Below are 18,763 nucleotides of genomic sequence, written 5' to 3'. Positions count from 1 at the left end.
ATGAGAAAGCCCACCTCTGCAGTGAGGGCGGTGAGCAGAGAACTGGATTAATGAGTCCTGGTGGCGGCAGCCACGGGGTACCTCGTCATCAGAGCTCCCCTCGGGAGGGCAATGCCAGGTAGCAGCCGGGAGGAGCAGTGGCCGTGGCGCTCGGCCTGCCACACTCCCAGCCCTGTCTGACTGGGTCCTGTTCCGTAATCGTCGGTCAGGACGGGGAGGTTGGGGGTGCCTCTTGCGGGCCCAGCCGCCGTCCCTACTGAGGACGTGGGTAGAGCTGCCCTTGCGTGGCCACCCTGACCTGCCCACTGTCTGGAGCGGCCGTGCAGGAGCTGGAAAGCTGACAGGGCATCTCCAGTGTGCCCCGTCCCCCGCAACAGGAGCACACCCCGGGTCCTCTGGTCAGCTGCTCTTCTGCCCTTGACCCATTTGGTTCCGCAGGAGATGCTTCAGGAGCTAGCTGGTCCATGGGCGCCGCCTTGTTGCCAAGTAACTGTACTCGATTATTTCTTCTTGTTAATCTTGCTGTAAGTGCCTGGTTTTCACTGCAGCATCATTAGCTATATGCATTCAGCGACTTCCTCTTGAAATAGAATAGGTGTCTCTGGGGCTCCCCTGGTGGCGCAGTGGTTGGGAGTCCGCCTGCCGATGCAGGGGACGCGGGTTCGTGCCCCGGTCCGGGAGGATCCCACATGCTGCGGAGCGGCTGGGCCCGTGAGCCATGGCCGCTGAGCCTGCGCGTCCGGAGCCTGTGCTCCGCAACGGGAGAGGCCACAACAGTGAGAGGCCCGCGTACCGCAAAAAAAACCCAAAAAAAACCAGGTGTCTCTTAAAAGCTTGCACCTTAACGCTGCATCCACCAGTAGGACTCTGTCCTTTTGCAGCACAGCTCCCGCAGGGAGCTTGACGTGGCCCTGGTGCCTGGGTACGGAAGTTCGGTGGCGAGCTCCTGGCTTGCTTTGCCGTGGCAGACCTTGGTCGAGAGAGTGTGGGCGAGTGTGTCCTGTGCTCTGCAGTGCCCAACAGCCCATGAGGCCTGAGCGGGGACTCTGGAGACACGGGGTTCCAGGGATGTTTGTGTTGGGTGTTCCACCTGGTAACTGAGAAAACGATCTTCACTAACGTTTTCTGCTCGAGTCTGTTCCAGATGGAAGAGAAATTTACCTTTTGAAATTTTCGTTTACTTCGAATGACCCCCTCCTTTTGTGTTGTCTGAGCATTCATCACCTTGCCGTGTGCGACCAGGGAGTCCTTCTCGCTGGCTGTAACCCGGCCTCTTGCTGGGGGCCTTGCACTTCCTGGCACCACACAGAGCCCCTTGACTGCAGCAGGTGTGCACTTGAGTTGGTGGGTTCGTTACTGCGGGTCCCTGGCCCTACTGGGATCCTCCAGCCCCAGATGCAGCTGCACTTGGCCTGACCTCCCAGATTGCCGGGCCTCAGGGACGGAGAGAGGGGAGCAGACAGCGGAGGGCAGAGAGTTGCAGCCCCTAACCACCCCGCTGCCCCTTCTCAGAAATCTAAACTTTAAATCAATCTGCAGAGCAAAACACAGAAAGTGAGAGTATGAACTGCTGGGGTCTCCGCGGCTGCCCTGAGAGGTGATGGGGGCAGACCTCTGCCCTTCAGGGCCCCAGGTTCTGGCAGGGCCTGGGCTCTCAGGGGGCCTGGGAGCCAGCATCTAACTGGGGCGCAGGCCTGCCTGCTGTGCAGACCTGGCCCGCGGAGGGGCTGCCCCGGCAGGGGGCGGGGGTGCTCCTATAAGATGAGACTGCTGGGCACCGGGTGGGTGTCGGGCCGGCCTTGAGCGGGTCCGGGGTCCCGTGCTCTGAGCCAGTACTTCCTTTCCTGCAGGACTTAGTGAACATCGAGATGTTCCTGACAGCCAAAGAGGTGGAGGAGTCCCTGGAGAGGCGAGAAACAGCCACCTGCCTGGCCTGGTGCCACGACAACAAGTCCCGGCTGCGCAAGATGAAGGTGTGCGGGGCTGCGCCTGGTTGGGGCTCCTGGGGGCGGGGCTGCGCCTGGGCGGGGCTCCTGGAGGGGCGGGGCTGCACCTGACAGTACTCTTGGAGGGGGCAGGGCGCGCCTGGGCAGAGCTTGCAGGGTGGGGAGGCAGCTTCGCCACCTGCAGTAGAGCCAAAGTGCTTTCACCTGTTGGTTCAGAGTTCTGGGGTTCTGATTCATAGTGGAGGATTATTGGGTTTGGTGTGGGTTTTGGGGTTTTATTGGGGGTGGCGTTTGGGTTTTGGGTAAAATCCCAGAAGAGTGCACCCCCTCTGCATTATGGTTTGGCCAGAAGTTCTGAGCACGAGGTGTTGACCGGGCTTGCGCTTCGCGTGGCCGCTGCGGGGGGGGGGGGGGGGTGGGCGCTGGGTCGGCCCCCACACACGTGGGGAAGCCGGTGGGAGCGGGTACCCGCCTGCCAGGGTGCAGAGTTCCAGGCTGGGATATTCTCCAATACAGCCTTTCTTGAGACCCACAAGCAGCTTAAAAAATAGGCACTTAAATATAAATTGCAGAATTTAAACATGCTTACTGAAAGGTGTCATTTGCCTTAGGGCTTGCAGAAATGCTTGATTGTATTAACCTTTCCTGCCTCTGTCAGAAAAACTTTGTCTTCTGTGTTCTAAACTGAGTGCCTCTAACCCCGCCCCGTTGAGCTTGTCGTGTGCACATAGTCACCAGCCAAGGGTGACACTCTCTGCCACTCAGGGCCGCCAAAGCGAGCACGACGCGAAGACGGGACGGAAAAGTAGAGTGGCCAGTGGCTCCCCTAAAGAGAGTGAGGATCTTGGTATGGAAACCATAAAAGGAAAGCCAGAATTGGTATGTAACACGCGCCCGCTCTCCTGCTCCACCCCCACGGCTGTGCGCTCGGTGGGGACCAGGGCAGAAGGAAAATAGGCCTCTGGTCGCGAAAGGCGGTTTCTGCAAGCCCTGTTCCCTCCCAGAGAACACTGCTGCTTGGCCAGGGCACACCACGTGGGCCGGGTCAAAGCGGGGGCCTTGCAGCTACCAGGGGGTGGGCTGGCAGGGACCGGATCCACGGATGGCACATTCCTGTGACCTCGCCATGTAACTTGAAGGAGCATAAGTAGTCGTCCAGAAGCGCACTTGGAGAACAAGCTGACGCCACCGGAACGTGCTCAGTACAAGATAGCGTCTGAACACAAGTCAGTGCGCAGTCACTGTACAGTTCGTACATGTGTGGGCACACGTGAGCTCCTGCACTAGATCACACTCGCAGGCCGGGGAGGGAGCTGGGGCGGGGGCTCAGGGGTGCCCGTGCCAGATGCCAGGGATCCCTCAGAGCAGTGATGAGATTCTAGACGAGAAAAGAAACTCTGAGACCCACGTTTCCCGCAGTTGAGAAATACATCCAAGGGTAGGCGCAGCAAGGAAAGTCTCCGGAGTTGACCTGGGTCTCTGGACACGTCAGGCTGACAGAGGCAGCAGCGTGTGTGCTGCATGTCTGCAAACTCGGAAGGGGTCATAAATGGGAGAACGCCACGCCTTTCTCAGACAGCACAGGGCGTGTTCAGCCAGCAGCACATGACGTCACCCAGATCGTAGCCTTCCACGTGGAGTGTGACCGCCTGCTTCCCTCTCAGCGGACTGTTTGAAGGTTAACCTGGAGAGCAAAGAGCCACCGTAAATAACGCAACACATTTCCACGTGTCAGTTGTGTAAAGCTGTGGCCCAGCGTTTACCCGTGACGCTCCTCGGCTGCACATCCACCGGCGGCCCCAAGCGGAAGCAGTCACCGGGCCCCCGGAGGCAGGCGGGGCCTCTCCCCGCTGCTCCCCCTCTCGGCCCTGCTGGTCTGGCCTCTGAAGGGGGCGTGTCCTCTTCACTGGTTTGTGCGACACCTGCCAGGCGTCCCGCGCCCTTCCCCACCCAGTCGGGGGTCAGGACAGACTGCTGCCCAGGGCTTAGTCCCCCGTGCAGAGGGCAGGAAGTGGGGCTCGGGCTGGGAGACCGCCTTCCCTGAGCACCTGTGGGGTGGATGTGTGGGCACCAGGTAAGTGGCTCTCTGCATCTCTGCCGTGCCTCGGACGCCCTGGGCAGCACGGTCCGGTGGTCAAGTCAGCCCGGCCTCACCCCGTGTCCCTGGGGCGGGGCTGGGGGCTTTGTGGAGGGTGTCCTCCCAGGGTCCGGCCCAGGCGCTTCCCCAGAATGCAGTGTGCACGCCGGGGCTTGGGTGGGGAGTCGCGGGCTTGGCAAACTTGAGTTGAAGCGTCAGGCGTAGAGCACCGTTCACGCCATCTTGCGACCTGGGCGCTGTGGCAGTGACAGTGAGGTTTGCGTCCTGTTCTGTTAATTCCAGGTATTCTGTCTCTGGTGGAAACCATGTTCAAGATGTGATCATCTAAATTACTTCTTTTGTAAAATAATCCAGGTTTTTCACCTTAGGTCATGAAAGTTCACTTTGCCTGCTTGCCCTCTACCCCCAACCGCAGGGGTTTTAGCCCCAATTGGATTGATATCGCCAAGATTTCAAAGTTAGTTTGGGCTTCCATACAAGCGACCCCCCTGGTTGGGGCCCCATTAGCCACCCGCAGAGTCTCCCGTGGAGCTTTGGGACTGACGCCTCCCAGGTGACGCATTTGGGAGACGGCCACCTCCTGGCACAGCAGCCCCAGCCCGCCCCGCACCCTCAGCAAATCCTGGGGCTCCTGCCCCTTCCAGGAACCAGCCCCTGACTGGCTCTCGCTACCTCTGCCTCCTTCACCTGGTCCTGGCCAAGTGCCCCAGCCCCCCCCCCCCCCCCCCCCCCCCCCCGCCGGGGCCTCTGAACTGGCTCATCCCTCTGCCTGGAGCATTCTCTCGGAGTTCTCACGGCCCCCACCCTGAGGGTCCGCGCCCAGCGCTCCCTCCCACCCACCGGGTGCCCAGGCCTCAACGCTGCCCGGCTCCGGAGCCGCCTGGCGGTGGAAGGCGCCCCGTGTGGCTGCGGGCTGCCGGCCGGCGAGGCTGGAGGTAGAGGAGGGCACACGCTCGCTGACTTACAGGAACCGGGCCGCTTGTCTGTGCGGTTACCCACCGCCCTCTGCGCTGCCGACGGCCCACACTGCTTCTCGCCCCCGACACTGCCTGCCGGCCCTCCCTGCCCTCCCCGGCCTGGCCCGAGGGACGCGCTCGGGGGCACACTTGGCCAAGGCTGCGCTGGGAGGGGCCGGGCCCAGAAAGCCACGGCTGTGGATTGAGATCGCGGTTTCAGTGGCAGCCCTGCCTCCCTGGCGACTCGGAGCGGCTGTCGCTGTGCGCGTGGCCTCAAGCTGGCACGTGGCTCCGGTGACCCCGTCTAAGCTGCCCGTTGTCTTGTCCTAACCCTCAGAGCTGCCTGGAGTTCAGCCTCAGGATCCAGGAGTTCATTGAGCTCATCCGGCAGAACAAGAGGCTGGATGCTGTGAGGTAGGCCTTCCTCCTGACTCTCGGGGCGGGCGTTAAGGGTCCCCTCCCGGTCTGGTTTGGGGCAGGCAGGGCGGGTGTCTGGCAGGTCTTCTCTGGCTGGCTGGGCCCTGCCCAGGGACGCACTGCCCTGCTTCTCTCCCATTGCCGAGCGGGGGTGAGGCCACAGGCGCCCCCGACAGGGCCAGGCCTCCACCGCACTCTTCCCGTCGTGGTCCCTGGAGCAAATGGCCGTCCCAGGTCAGGCTGTGGGCAGCGGGGAGCGCAGTGTCCCCAGGGCGAGAGAGCCCTGGGCAGCTGTGTCGGCCCTCCCGCTGCTGCAGCTTCAGCCTCGCGCCCTGAGCTCTGTCTCCCGGACGCACGGGGCGCCGGGCTGGGGGGCTCCCAGCCCGGGATGTGGTGGTTAGAGGGTGGGCGGGGCCCGTTTTGCTCTCCACGGGGAGCCTCAGGGAAGGAGGCTGGAGTGCAGGCGTGGCAGCAAGGGTCCCCGCCCCCTCCTGCCGTTTCCACCTGCACAGACAGGGCTCAGCGCCCGGGGTCTGATCGGTGGACGCGAGTGAGGCTGTTCGGGGGGTCGCTGCAGAGGCGGGAGGCTGGACCCTCTCTGGGGCCCCAGGGGCTGTGCAGGAGGAGGGGCGGGGCGGGGCGGATCCGGGTGCCATGGATGTCGTTGGGCCCGGTTCGTGGCACCCATGGTCACCTGGAAGGGCTCGGGCAGGTACCGTTTGCGTTCAGGCACTGCCTCTGGGTGTTCTCTAGGTGGGATTCTGTACTTGGTGCCTCGCAGCCCGTCCCCGTCCCCTAGAGAAGGGGGTGCCTGAGTACCGAGGCTTTCCGCGTGTCTGGGTGGGGGCGGGGCCCAGGATCCCGCAGCTACCGTGGAGCCGAGCTCGGCTTCCCGGCGCTGGGAGCGCAGACTTCAACAGGCCGCGCTGTCCTTTTCCAGACACGCGAGAAAGCACTTCAGTCAGGCCGAAGGAAGCCAGCTGGACGAGGTCCGCCAGGTCATGGGCATGCTGGCATTCCCGCCGGACACGCACATCTCCCCCTACAAGGTAGGGTGCGCCTGGGGGCCCCGGGAGCTCGTAAGGTCTGGTCTGTAGTCACTGCCACAGTTGAGCGTGGCCCACGCACGACTTGTTTGTTTCCCGTCTTGGGCCTGGTTCGTGGGACCCAGGGTCACATTTCCCGTCGTGTTCCCATTATGCTGGTAAAAGAAACTTATATCAGGGCTTCCCTGGTGGCGCAGTGGCTGAGAGTCCGCCTGCCGATGCAGGGGACACGGGTTCGTGCCCCGGTCCGGGAAGATCCCACATGCCGCGGAGCGACTGGGCCCGTGAGCCGTGGCCGCTGAGCCTGCGCGTCCGGAGCCTGTGCTCCCCAACGGGAGAGGCCACAGCAGTGACAGGCCCGCGCACCGCCAAAAAAAATAACTTATATCAGAAAACCTCCCGAAGCACGTCAGCTGCAAAGCACAGCTCCAAGTGCCTGGCGGCTCCCTTTCCCTCCCCGGGGGCGCCTCTCTCACCGGAGTGCCTGCTCAGGACTGGACAGGCCGGGGCCTCTGCACAGCTCTGCCAATGTCTTTCCCGACCTTGCTTGCTCCTGATCTGCTTTCTCTTCCCTGCGCCAGGATCACTGGGCACATCTGTCCTCGGTCCCTCCCCCTTGGGTGGCTCTCCTTGACCTTGAGGTTCCATGTGGGTCTGGGCAGGGGCATACCCCCCACAGCTGTGGTCCTTTTGAAACCTGGGGCCCGCCCTAATGACCTTTGAACCTTCTCTTGGAAAAACACCGCAAGTCCCGTCCTGTAAAACCTAAGAAGTTTGACAGCCCCCCTTCATTCCTTCCCTTCTCCTTCCCCCGAGGTTCAAACTGGCTGTTTTCTCTGGGGTGGGCCATTGGGTCCTGGGTGCCCCCCACCACTGGTCTCGTCTCCTCAACAGCCTTTCTCAGTGTTTACAATGTGAACAGGGTTCCCAAATCCTGAAGTTGTGCTTCCTTTTGATGAACGATTCTATCTTTAAGTCATTCCTCTCTTCTTGGTTTGTTATAAACACTCAAGAGAAGCCAAGCTACACCTTCAGCACTTTGCTCAGAGACAACTCATCACCCACAGCTCCCCCGTCCACTAACACAGTTTGGCCAGGCTCGGCACACCTCATAACAAGGAGCCCTCCCTCCAGTTCCCAGTAACATGATCCTCGTTCCATCTGAGGCCTCATCACAGTGGCCTTGACAGTCCACAGCTCCTAGGTTTCTCTGCGGAGCCTGGGGCGCTCCCTGCCGCTCTCCCCTCCTCCTCCTGGGCCCACCTTTTAATGGTCCATTTTGTGTGGCATCACCTCCAAGCTTCTAGCTGCTGCTCATTGCCCAGTTCCAAAGCCACACCCCCCGTGTTTAGGTATTTGTTTCCTAAAGCATCCACTTCCGGTAGCGGGTTTCTGTCTTAGTCCCTTCTGGCGTCTGCAACAACACACCACAGATGGGGGCTTGTGAACAGCAGAACGTATTGCTGTTGGTTCTGGAGGCTAGAAGTCCAAGATCAGGTGCCAGTGGGGTCTGGTGAGGCCCTCATCCGAGTCGCAGACTTCTGCTATGTCCTCCCGTGGCGGAAGGGTTGGGAGCGCTCTGGAAGCTCTTAGAGGAGCACTAATCCCTTTCATGGGGCTCCACCGTCGTGACCCCATTCCCTCCCAGAGGGCCTCCCTGACCATCGCCTTGGGCCTCAGCATTTCAGCATGTGCAGGGAGAGGGTAAAACCCCTTCTTTGTGTGGTGAACCAGCCCTGTGCTCCAGGCCTTGAAGCTGGTCTCTGTCCAAGGCCCTGAGTGTTTGCCCTGCAGCCCCGCCTGCCCCGCAGAGTTCTGTGGGGCCCCAGGCAGACCCGGCCCCTGCCGCCCAGAGTGTGTGGCGCAGGCCTTCGGGAGGTGGCTGGAAGCTTGTCACCCGGACTGAACTCACGCCGTCTGCAGTGTTTGGGAATAAAAGTCAGCAGGTCACAGAGATCTTCAGGTCTAAACTCAGGTTTTAACTCACAGCGTTTGGTCTTCCTGCTCCGGAGATTTGTTAGAAGTGCAAGAAAGGCCGGCCTGCCCTTGGGGGCGAGATGTCCAGCTCAGGAGGGCACGGAGCGTGTCCCTTCCCTCCCCGATGTGGCCTTGCAGGGGCTGTAAAGAGCCAGGCGAGTGCTGCCATCATGGCTTTGTGGACAGGAGAGGCCGAGCCTCAGAATGGGCTCCGGGCCAGGGCGGAAGCCACAGCCACCAGGGCAGGCCACCCCTCCCCGGGGCAGAGCTCTCCACACAGCCTCCCACCTATGAAGGTTGGTCAGACAGATTGAGCAGCACAAAAGAGAAGATCAAGATGACACAGGAGAACCTCGGCCCAGAGCAAGCGGGGGATCTAGGGTGCGGGAAACGCAGAAACAGAGCTGGGACAGTGGAGTGTCCTGGAAGCAGGAGCAGGGGTGCAGGTACTCCTGAAACGTGCTGGAGCAGCCTGGTTAAGGGAGCGAAACCCTCGTCCCTCGTGGTGGGAAGTCACAGGCGTGTCCCGACGGCTCACGGCGGGAACGGGCCGAAGTGCTTTGTTTTGAGAGGCGGCTGTAGCAGAGGCTGCGCAGGGCCTCGGAGTCGGCACTGGGCAGTGCCAGCCCCGGGTGTGGATCTCATTCTCCGTGGACTTGGATAGAAGAAATATTAAAAGCATTTCTTAAACGTTGGAATGTGATGTGTACCGTACGCCAGGACTCTTGAGGAGCTCACACAGAACCTCTGGCTGTGCTTTTGTGTGTGTGTCTCCCCCTCCCTCCCTGCGCTCTCTTCTTGAGTCTAAACCTGGGTGGTTTTAGGCATGGACATGATTTAATCTTCTCTTCTAGTAAGTGGTTTCCTGGAATAAGGCTTCTCCTTTCAGACCGTAATGCTCTTAGCAAAAGGCTCTTGCTCGTTCCGTGCTGAGCTGTCCTTGCAGCCCCAAGTCCTTGACTTGCCTCGAGGCCGCAGGACACGTGCTCCAGAGCAGCCGAGTCCCCGCCCAGCAAGTCGGTGTCCCAGAAAGCGAGTCAGCAGCAGGCTCGCCGCGGGCCGCCTGCGTGTTGGTGGGGTGACCCTTCCTCCCGTCACCTTTCATGTGCAGGGATGAAGAGTGGCGTTTGTTTGCTGTTGTCACCCCGACTCTGCCCCGCTTCTTCCAGGACCTGCTGGACCCGGCCCGGTGGCGGATGCTGATCCAGCAGTTCCGGTACGACAACTACCGGCTGCACCAGCTGGGGAACAGCTCCGTGTTCACCCTCACCCTGCAGGCCGGCCTCTCGGCCATAAAGACACCGTATCCTTCACGCTGGGAGTGGCTCCCCGTGTGCCCCTCTTAGTGTGGGGCTGGGCTCCAAGACCCCGCTTCTTAGCGCCCTCGTTCTCCACCTTGAAACGGGCGCTGCATCCCCCGGCTTCAGGCCCGTGCCTTAACTGGGCTGCAGCCCCACGGTGTTGAGACTGGGGGAGGGGGTGCCCAGTGGAAACCTGCCCAAACTCCACGGATCGAGCCATTCGGAACAGCCTCCCCCGTGGTTCCCCGGGGGACTCCCTAGAACCTCGGCCGGCCCCCGCCCTCCTTAACCCGCGCGCAGGCAGTGCTACAAGGAGGACGGCAGCTCGCGGAGCCCCGACTGCCCAGTGTGCAGCCGCTCCCTGAACAAGCTGGCGCAGCCCCTGCCCATGGCGCACTGCGCCAACTCGCGTCTGGTCTGCAAGATCTCGGGGGACGTCATGAACGAGAACAACCCGCCCATGATGCTGCCCAACGGCTACGTCTACGGCTACAACGTGAGGGCGGGGCCTGGGCTGCGGAGGGAGGGGCGAGGCCTGTAGGGAGAGCGGGCGGGGTCAGAGGGTGGGGCGGGGCTAGCAGGGCTGGGCCCTGAAGGCTTAGGGCAGCGGTATCTGCCGGAAGTAACTTTTCCGAAATGCAGTGACTTATTTCCCAAGCCTTGGTTCTGTGGGTTTCTCGTAGAAACGTTGATTTAAACCATATTGGCCCGTCTTAATGCGCTTGGTCTTTCTTTTCAGTCCTTGCTGTCTATCCGGCAGGATGATAAAGTCGTCTGCCCGAGAACCAAAGAGGTCTTCCACTTCTCCCAGGCCGAGAAGGTGTACATCATGTAGGCAGGTCGCCGCACCCGGGCGGCTGCGGGCCCCTGCCTGCCTGCCTTTCTGTTTCTTGCGACCAAAGATCAGTGAGCAACGACAAACACTCTTGGGAAGAGAAGAAGTAAGATTTAACAAGCTCGTACTTGATTTTGTAACAAGTCAGCTCTTCGACGCTTCTGAAGCGCTTTCACCTTTCAGAGAAACTTCTTTAAAGACTGACCACGCGGAGGGAGGCTAGAACCTTTCACCATAGGAACTGATCCCTTCCCCGTGTTCTCACAGTTCCCTCCCTTTTGCTAACGAGGAACCCCGGGGGACAGGCTAGTCCTCGGCCGTGGCCCGGGAGCGTTGGTGGCCATGCCAGACTGCCCTGCGGCCACTCGGTGCCACGAGGGACCCTGTCACTTCTCTGTAGAGCTAATGCCAAAACGCCAGGACCGCCGCCTGCCTGCAGCCGCGCCCACGGGGCTGTGTTAGGATGTGTGTAGGCTCAGTGTCGTGTCCCTCGTGCCGCCTTATCTCCCGCCTGAGAATGTATCCGTGGAAATCCACTGGACCGGGGTCTGCAGAGGCCTTGCCGACGGCTCCGTAACTTTAGCTCTAAACACTATTCATTACAGAAGCCAATAGTTCAGTCGAAGTAAGCACCGATGACTTCAAATCAAATGAACCATTGTAGTTTACACGAAACCATATTGTAGAGGTTTGTATTCAGCGCTTATTTTTGCATGTTGATGTTGATTAGCTAATAAAATGTAAATGTAAGACATGGGAATAAAAGGGTTTCCACTTCTTGTTCCGCGCGCACATCCCACCCCGCCGGTGGTGCCTGCCACCTGGCCGCTGGTCCGGGGTGGGGCCTGGGTTGGCGGAGAGCCGCTCCCACGTGAGCTCCGTCCCAGAGTCCTGCCCCAGGGCCCCTTCAGCCTCACCGCTGCCCCCCGAGCAGCACCTGGTAACTGGGGGTCCCTCTGGGGTCATTTGAGGCACCTGAAGCAGAGCGTGTCTCCTGCTGAGAAGGTGCCAGGCTGGGAGGAGGGGCCGCTGCTCAGATCTCCCCGCTGAACTTCGGCAGGGATGGCGCGGCAAGGGGCCTCAGGGTTAGGATGCCGGCGACCACATGAGCCCCTCTGCCTAGCAGGTCGTGCCTCGGTGGAGGGGCCTCCCCCTGCCCGCTGCTTCGGCCCCCTGCAGTCCAGAAGCTGCCCAGTTCCCTTTGGCAAATTCCTCTTCTTAATTCACACAGCTTCTGTCACTGTGGCCAAAGGGGGCTCAGAAGCAGCTGGAGGCCGCTCCGGCTTGGTCGGGGCAGGGCCACCAGCTCCACCAGGGCCCCAGCACCTGGCCCCAGGCATGCTCTGTGCTGCGAATCTCTGTCCCCGTCGTTCCTGCAGACATTCCTGCTAGGACCGGCGCTGGGTTCTTTGGCCCCTGCTAACCACTCCCGCACGCTTGTTCTCTGCCATGTCGGCCGAGCCTTCTGGGTTCCTTGGCCTCCTTCCTGACCTCACTGCTGTGCTTCCCCGACCCTTGACCCGCCCGGGCTGCTTGCTGGGTGCTGGCCGCTGTGGCTCCCGGCCTTGGTCCCAGCCCTCTGCTCCTCTGCCAGGCGCCCACGCCGACCCCTATGCCCGGGGTCCACATCCCTGAGACCACGGTCTCCAGGTCGTCGCTGTGTGCTCTGCTTAGTGGGGGCCGAGGATGGCAGCGCCGTCTGAGTGGGTCTCCCCGTGCCCATCTGCCACCAGTCAGGCCCCAGCGCACACGTGGGCTTCCGGCTCCGCAGGGGTGCAGGGCAGAGCTGTCCGCGGGCCAATGGGCTCCTTGCCGCCACCTGCACCGAGGGAGGGAGCAGCGGGGTCTCTGCTGGCCCCATCCCCATCCTCTCTGCCTGCCTTCCTGCCCTTTCTTTTCTGTAGAAGTAGGTCTTAACTGAGCACACGCACGAGGATGAATTTCTGCACGCATGCTCGTGCATGTGGCCCGAGGACCAGCGGGCCCTCGGGGCTGCCCCCGGGTCCTTCCCAGGCCAGTGTTCCAGCAGCGGTGGTTCTTGGTGAGAGTGGCTCAGCGGTTCTCAGACTTGGTGAAAACAGAACCCTACTGTCGGCTCCCTGGGTGGCTCGCCCACGGGCAGGGGCAGCTCATCCTTTCCACTGTGTGCAGCGTCCCACTGGACATGTGGAGGGTGACTTCCCGTCCACACGCTGGTGGACACTTGGTTGTTTCCAGATAAACCTGCCCGGAGCGCTCTTGTACGTGGCTTTTGCTGAACACACACACGTGTTTTGTGGGAGGCGTGCCGGTCTTCTGTTACCTTTGCTAGATAGACGGTTGGCCAGCGTGGGCCCCCCCCACCCCGCTCACACTGCTGCCGGTGCCCGGCATTCCACGTGGACTGCACGTGCTGTCGGCTGTGAGCACCCGCTCCCTGTGGGCTTGTTTAGTTGTGAAAATGGCATGTGTGGAAACACAGATCTTAGGTCAACAGCTGGATGAGTTTTGCTAAATAAATGTTCACACACATTAGCCAGCAGGCCCGGGTGGCCAGCGCTCCCGGCCCCTCCAGACTGTCTGCTTGCCCTGCACACAGCCATCACTCCAGTTTTCATAACTCAGGTGAGTTTCGCCTTCACTAAAATCAAATCACGGACTGAGCTCTTGGTCCCTGACTTGTCTCACCCAGAAACTCCCGTGGTCTCTGTGGGCCGCTGCTTCTCTATGCGCACCCGGTCTGGTTGTCCACCCGGCCATGGACACGCGGGCGTTTCCCGGGACGTTGGCACCCCAGTCTCTGGACATTCCTTCCTCTCTCCTTGGTAAAAACCTGGAAGTAGAGTCCCTGTGTCCTGGTGTCGTCACGGGTTTATCGTCGCAGCCACCAAGGACTTCCTGGAGTGGCCACACGGTCCACACCCCTCCGCTCGCCCCACCTCATTCTTTTCTATGTGTGTTTGTGCTCTGCGTTTCCTGGGCTGGATCTGCCTCACTACCCGCTGATAGGTTAGTCATAACTCTGTCAAGCCTTCTGCCCCTTCATCGTTGGATTACCGGTTATCTTAATTAGTAGGGATTCATTACATAGTCTGGCTACCGACCCTTTGTCAGAAATATGTATATACACTTTATTGACACTGTCATTTGATCAGCCGAGGTTTTAATTTTAGTGAAGTTCAGTTTATCAATTTCTTCTTTTATGGTGAATGCCTTTTTGTATTCTCCGAAATATTTGCCTATCTCAACATCAGAATGATATTCTCTTACATCTTCTAGAAGATTTAGTGTTAGCTTTTATGTTTAGGTCTGTGACACATCACAAATTAACCTGTGTGTGTGGTCTGAGGGAGGGGTTGAGGATCATTTCTCCCCAGTGTGTTTATCCTGTTGTTCCAACATCAGAAGACTTTCTCCCCATTGAATGATGGTGGCTCCTTTGTTGGGAAAACCATCCCCTGACTCTCTGTCCGGGTCCACTTCTGGATGTCCTCACGCCACACTCCATCTCAGTCACCGGAACTTTAATGGAATTCTTGAAACCAGGGAGTGCGAGTCCCTTTTGTTCTACTTATTTTCTAGGTTTTCAAGATTGTGTCAGCTGCTCTACCTCCCTTGCACCCACATGTAAAATTTAAAATCAACTCTTAAAATTCTACCGGGAAAAAAAACCAGTCCGCTGGGATTTAAACTGGAATTGCGTAGAATCTCAAGATCAATTTGAGGACAGTCTTAGTCTGCTCAAGCTGGGTGGCTGAGACAGGAGGATATTTCCTCACGGTCCTGGAGGCCAGAGGTCCAGGACTACGGTGCTGGTAGTTGGGTCCTAGCGAGACCCCATCCGGCGCCTTCTCCCTGTGTCCTCCCAGGAGGGCAGCAGTCCTGCTGCATCGGGGCCCCGCCCTTGTGACCTCATTTAACCTTAATTGCCTCCAAACAGTCACACGGAGATATGGGTTTGGGGGAGGGGGGGCCGATTCAGTCTGTAACAGGGACTTGAAAATCGGCAGTCCTGAGTCTTCTAACCCGTGAACACAGGCTGTCTCTCCACATGTTTATTCAGATCTACCTTTATTTCTCTCATTTACATTTTATAGTTTTCAGTGTACATACCTTGCACATATTTTGTTAATTTAACCCTAATTATCTCATGATCTTTTTATTTATTTTTTTTTTTGCGGTACGCGGGCCTCTCACTGCTGTGGCCTCTCCCGTTGCGGAGCAGAGGCTCCGGACGCGCAGGCTCAGCGGCCATGGCTCACGGGCCCAGCCGCTCCGCGGCGTGTGGGATCTTCCCGGACCGGGGCACGAACCCGTGTCCCCTGCATCGGCAGGTGGACTCTCAACCACTGCGCCACCAGGGAAGCCCTATCTCATGATCTTTAACGCTATTGTAAACTTAATCTTTAAATTTACCTTTCCAACATTTCCAATATGGTAACAGACAGACATAGAGTAATTTTGTATATTGACCTTGTATCCTGTGACCTTGCTAAACTCCCTCATTAATCTTAGTAGCTTTTTGGTAAATTTTAAAGAATTTTCTATGTACACAACTGTATCATATGTAAATAAAGAGAGTTTACTTCTTTCTTCCTAATCGCATGCCTTGCTTCTCTTTTTCTTCCCTTCTTGTACCAGCCAGAGCCACCAGCTCAGGGCTAAACAGGAGGGTGGACATCGTTGCCTTGTTTCCAACCTTGGGTGGAAAGCATTCTCTTTCACTGTTAAGGGTGATGCCTGCTGTAGGTTTTCCTGGGTGTTCTTTATCAGGTTGAGGAGGTCTCCTGAAAATTATTACCATAAACTGATGTTGAATTTTGTCAAATGTTCTTTAGTTTGTCTAAGGAAATTACCATATGATATTTCTTCTTTATTCTGTTGTCACGGAGAATTACATTTTTCGATTTTGAGTGGTTAAACAAACCTTGCATTCCTGAGATAAATCCCACTTGGTATGTTATATTCTTAATGTATCCTGGATCTGTTCTGCTAGGCCTTTGCTAAGCACATGATCTATAACGTACTCTATTATTTTGTAACGTCTGTAGGACGTGTAGTGATGTACCCTCTCATGCCCGTTGTTGGTCATTGGCTTCTCCTTATTTTTTCCTTGATCAGTCTCGCTAGAGTCAGTTTTCTATCAATCAGAATTTCTATCAATTTTATAGATTATTACAAAGAAGCACCTTTTGGATTATTTTCCCCTGTTGCTTGACTGTTTTCTGTGTAACTGATTTCTGCTCTTTATCGTTTTCTTCCTTCCACTGATTCTGGGTTTAAGTGTTCTTTTTCCAGCTTCTTGAGGGGAAGATTAGATGACTGATTTGGGGCCTTTCATTTCTAACATAAACATACCATACATTTTAATGTTGTTTTCATTTTCATGCAGTTCAAAACATTTTAGTTTCCCTTGTGATTTTTTCTGTGACCCACGGACTATTTCGGTGTCTGTTGGCTAATTTCCAAATACGTGGAGATTTTCCAGATATTTTTGTCATTAAATTCGGATTTAATTCTGAAGACCTTCCTGTAACATTTCTTCCACCACAGATCTGCTGGTGATGAATTCCCTCAGCTTTTATTTGTCTGAAAATGATTTTATTTCACCTTAGTTTAGTTTGGGGGGGCCATTTCACTGTACATGCAATTCAAGGTTAACAGTGTCTTTTTTTTTTTTACTGCTGCAAGAGTTCTGTTCCATTGTCTTGGAGCTTGTGTTGTTTCAGGCGAGAAATCTGCGGCTCTCTTATCTTTGCAACGCGCCTTTTCTCTCAGACTGCTTTTAAGGTGCTTCTTTGTCACTGGTTTTCCACTATTTGATTATGACGTGCCTTGAGTGGTTTTCTTCGCGTTCACCCTGCTGGGGGTTTAGCATCCTGAAAAACCCCCTTTGGTTGTTTTACAATATCTTTTTAGTTCTCATCACAATTCAGCTTGGCTAATTTTATTTATTGATTCAACATTCAACAAGTATGGAACACCTACTGTGTGCCTGGCATCATGATACAAGACAAAGATCCCTGTTTTCACGGAGCATATGTCCTGAGAGCAGAAGAGGAAAAAACCCAATAACCTAGTAATAAGATTACAAGCCTGTAATCTTGTGAGTGTGAGATAGAGCTGTAAGCGCTGTGAGACAAAGTACAGGAGGTTAAAGGGCAGGCAGGCTGGGCGGGGGGCGGGGTAAGGGGAGGCTTGTCACAGCAAGGGAGGCGACAGGCTGCAGGAGAAAGTGCTGGGGTGGGATGAACAGACTTCCTGGCACTGACGTGGCTGCAGGGATGAGGGGAGAGCAGGAGGGAGGAGGTGGGGCGGCCGGCACAGACCAGGAAGGCCCCGTGGGCTGATAAAGGCTTTTGCTTTGCTCTGGGATGGGAGCCACTGCAGGGGCGAAGGGGTGACGTGATCTGACCTTAGCCTCTAGAGGGTCCCTCTGGCTGCTGCAAGGTGAATGCACCCTAGGGGTCTGAGGGCGGAGTGGGCAGAGGTGACTGCAGTGACCCACTGAGGGGGATGGTGGCAGGGACCTGCTGGTGGCTGTGGGTGATGGAAAGTGCTCGGATTCTGAATACGTTCTGAAAGTGGGCCTGTCTGGACTTCCAAGTCGGGTGAGAGGAAGAGGGGTCCAGGGGGACTCCAAGGTCATTGGCCCGAGCGAGTGGAAGGACAGACCACCATCCATCAGCTGACACCAGAGGGCGGTGGGCAGGTGGCTCAGGTGGTGCGGGCACAAGGCTGGACTGGGCCACACAAGCATCTTGGGCAACGTGGGTCGGGGCAGGGACAGCTCTTAGGAGTTGGGCCGCACAGGGCTGGGGAGGAGGGGAAAGAGTCGGGCCTCGTTTTGTCAGGAAACAGTTACCCTGTAGCCGCAGAAGGGAAACAGCTCTTGGTTGCTTGGAGCAAACCAGAGGCCTGAGGTCTGGGCACAGAGAGGGCGGGTGGCCACTTCCTCTCTCTTTTTTGTGTCGTTTTTTAAATTCATCTTTGTCTTTTTCCTTCTTTCTTTTCCTTTCTCTCAATAGCTACTTATTGAGATGTAATTCACATACCACAAGAACCACCCTTTCAAAATGTACAACTCAACGTTTTAATACAGTAAGGAGGTTGGGCAAGCACCACCTCTAATTCTAGGTCACGTCTGTCACCCCAAGAAAGAACCCCTGTGCCCATCTGCAGGCGCTTCCCTTCCCTTCCCTCTGCTGTGGGTTTGCCTCTTCTGGACATTTGTCCAAGTGGCATCACACATTTGCTCTTTTTGACGGCCTCCTTTCACTCAGTGTCCTGTGTTTAAGGTCCCTCGTGTTGTGGCGTTTCAGCGCTTCAAGCCCTTTTGAGGCTGGAGACAGGCGTCTGGTCACCGTCGGCCAGCGAGGGGCCCTGCCTGGGCTGTGCGCTAAAGCCGCGGCGCCCGCGCTCAGGGGCGGGGGGCCTCTAGCGCCGTCACCCCCTTCGGCCCCCACCTCGGGTCGCGGCACATCCCAGCTGCCCCCTGACGCCTCCCTGTGCCGGCGCCGCGGCACCCAGAGCCCGAGCGAGGCGGCCAAGAGCTGGGGAGGCGGCGGCGCTGCGGAGGGAGGGCCGGGCGCCCGGGGCCGATAAGCGGGCGAGCGCCTCCCGAGGGCCTGGCTGCGGCGGGGCTCCGAAAACGCAGGGGCCGCCGGGTAGGGCGGCTGGGGTGCGGGGCCACCCGGCTGGGGGTGTCACCTGGCACCTGGGGTCCCCGGCCGCGTGAGGACCCAACGCCCAGCCCGGGGTGTCCCCGCCACCGGGACGTTCGGCAACCGAGAGGGCGGGAGACGAACCGGGGAGGGTCTCCCGGGGAGGGTACCCCGGACACGGCTCCCAGCGCTGCCATCGGACCCGGGAAGTGTAGCCGCCCAGGCGAGGCTAGTGCCGACAGCGGGGGCGCCACTCCTCGGGGAGGGTTGGGGGTCATCTGCCGAGGCCCCCAGCCCCGGGGAGCCCGCGCCCCCTCCCGGGTCCTCCGAGTGGCGTCTGGGGAAGGGTCTCCGGCGCTCCCGGAGAAACGCGCAGCGGCGCCCACCCGGGCGTCCCGTCGCAGGGGCGGGGCCGGGCCGGGGGACAGCAGTCCTCCCGGCGGCGACGCCGTGAACGCCAAGCTCGCACCCCTCAGGCCGGCCCCGCCCCGTCCCCCGCGCACGCGGCTCCTTTAAGAACTTGCTGCGCCCGCCCGCCTCCTTT

At 58.4% G+C, this 18,763-nt stretch overlaps 1 protein-coding gene across 3 annotated transcripts in view; it reads left to right on the top strand.

The window, feature by feature from the left end:
* The window catches only part of MAEA (macrophage erythroblast attacher), a 30,624-nt gene extending 19,292 nt beyond the window's left edge, over positions 1-11,332 (top strand). The window contains exons 4-10 of one of the 3 annotated variants that reach the window (XM_029235246.1): positions 1,851-1,973; positions 2,712-2,825; positions 5,338-5,414; positions 6,358-6,466; positions 9,610-9,743; positions 10,042-10,237; positions 10,481-11,332. In XM_029235246.1, the coding sequence (XP_029091079.1) occupies positions 1,851-1,973; positions 2,712-2,825; positions 5,338-5,414; positions 6,358-6,466; positions 9,610-9,743; positions 10,042-10,237; positions 10,481-10,576 (849 nt within the window). In that variant the 3' untranslated portion in view covers positions 10,577-11,332. The remainder of the gene's footprint in view (positions 1-1,850; positions 1,974-2,711; positions 2,826-5,337; positions 5,415-6,357; positions 6,467-9,609; positions 9,744-10,041; positions 10,238-10,480) is intronic. The other 2 variants (XM_029235247.1, XM_029235248.1) reach the window with 2 other exon arrangements.
* The last annotated feature ends 7,431 nt before the right edge of the window (positions 11,333-18,763 follow it).

This window comes from Monodon monoceros, unplaced genomic scaffold (genome assembly GCF_005190385.1).
Source record: "Monodon monoceros isolate NGI ecotype Baffin Bay Population unplaced genomic scaffold, NGI_Narwhal_1 Super_Scaffold_20, whole genome shotgun sequence".
Lineage (NCBI taxonomy): Eukaryota > Metazoa > Chordata > Mammalia > Artiodactyla > Monodontidae > Monodon > Monodon monoceros.
The sequence above is the reverse complement of the archived record's forward strand: the minus strand, read 5'-3'. Positions and strand labels throughout refer to the sequence as shown.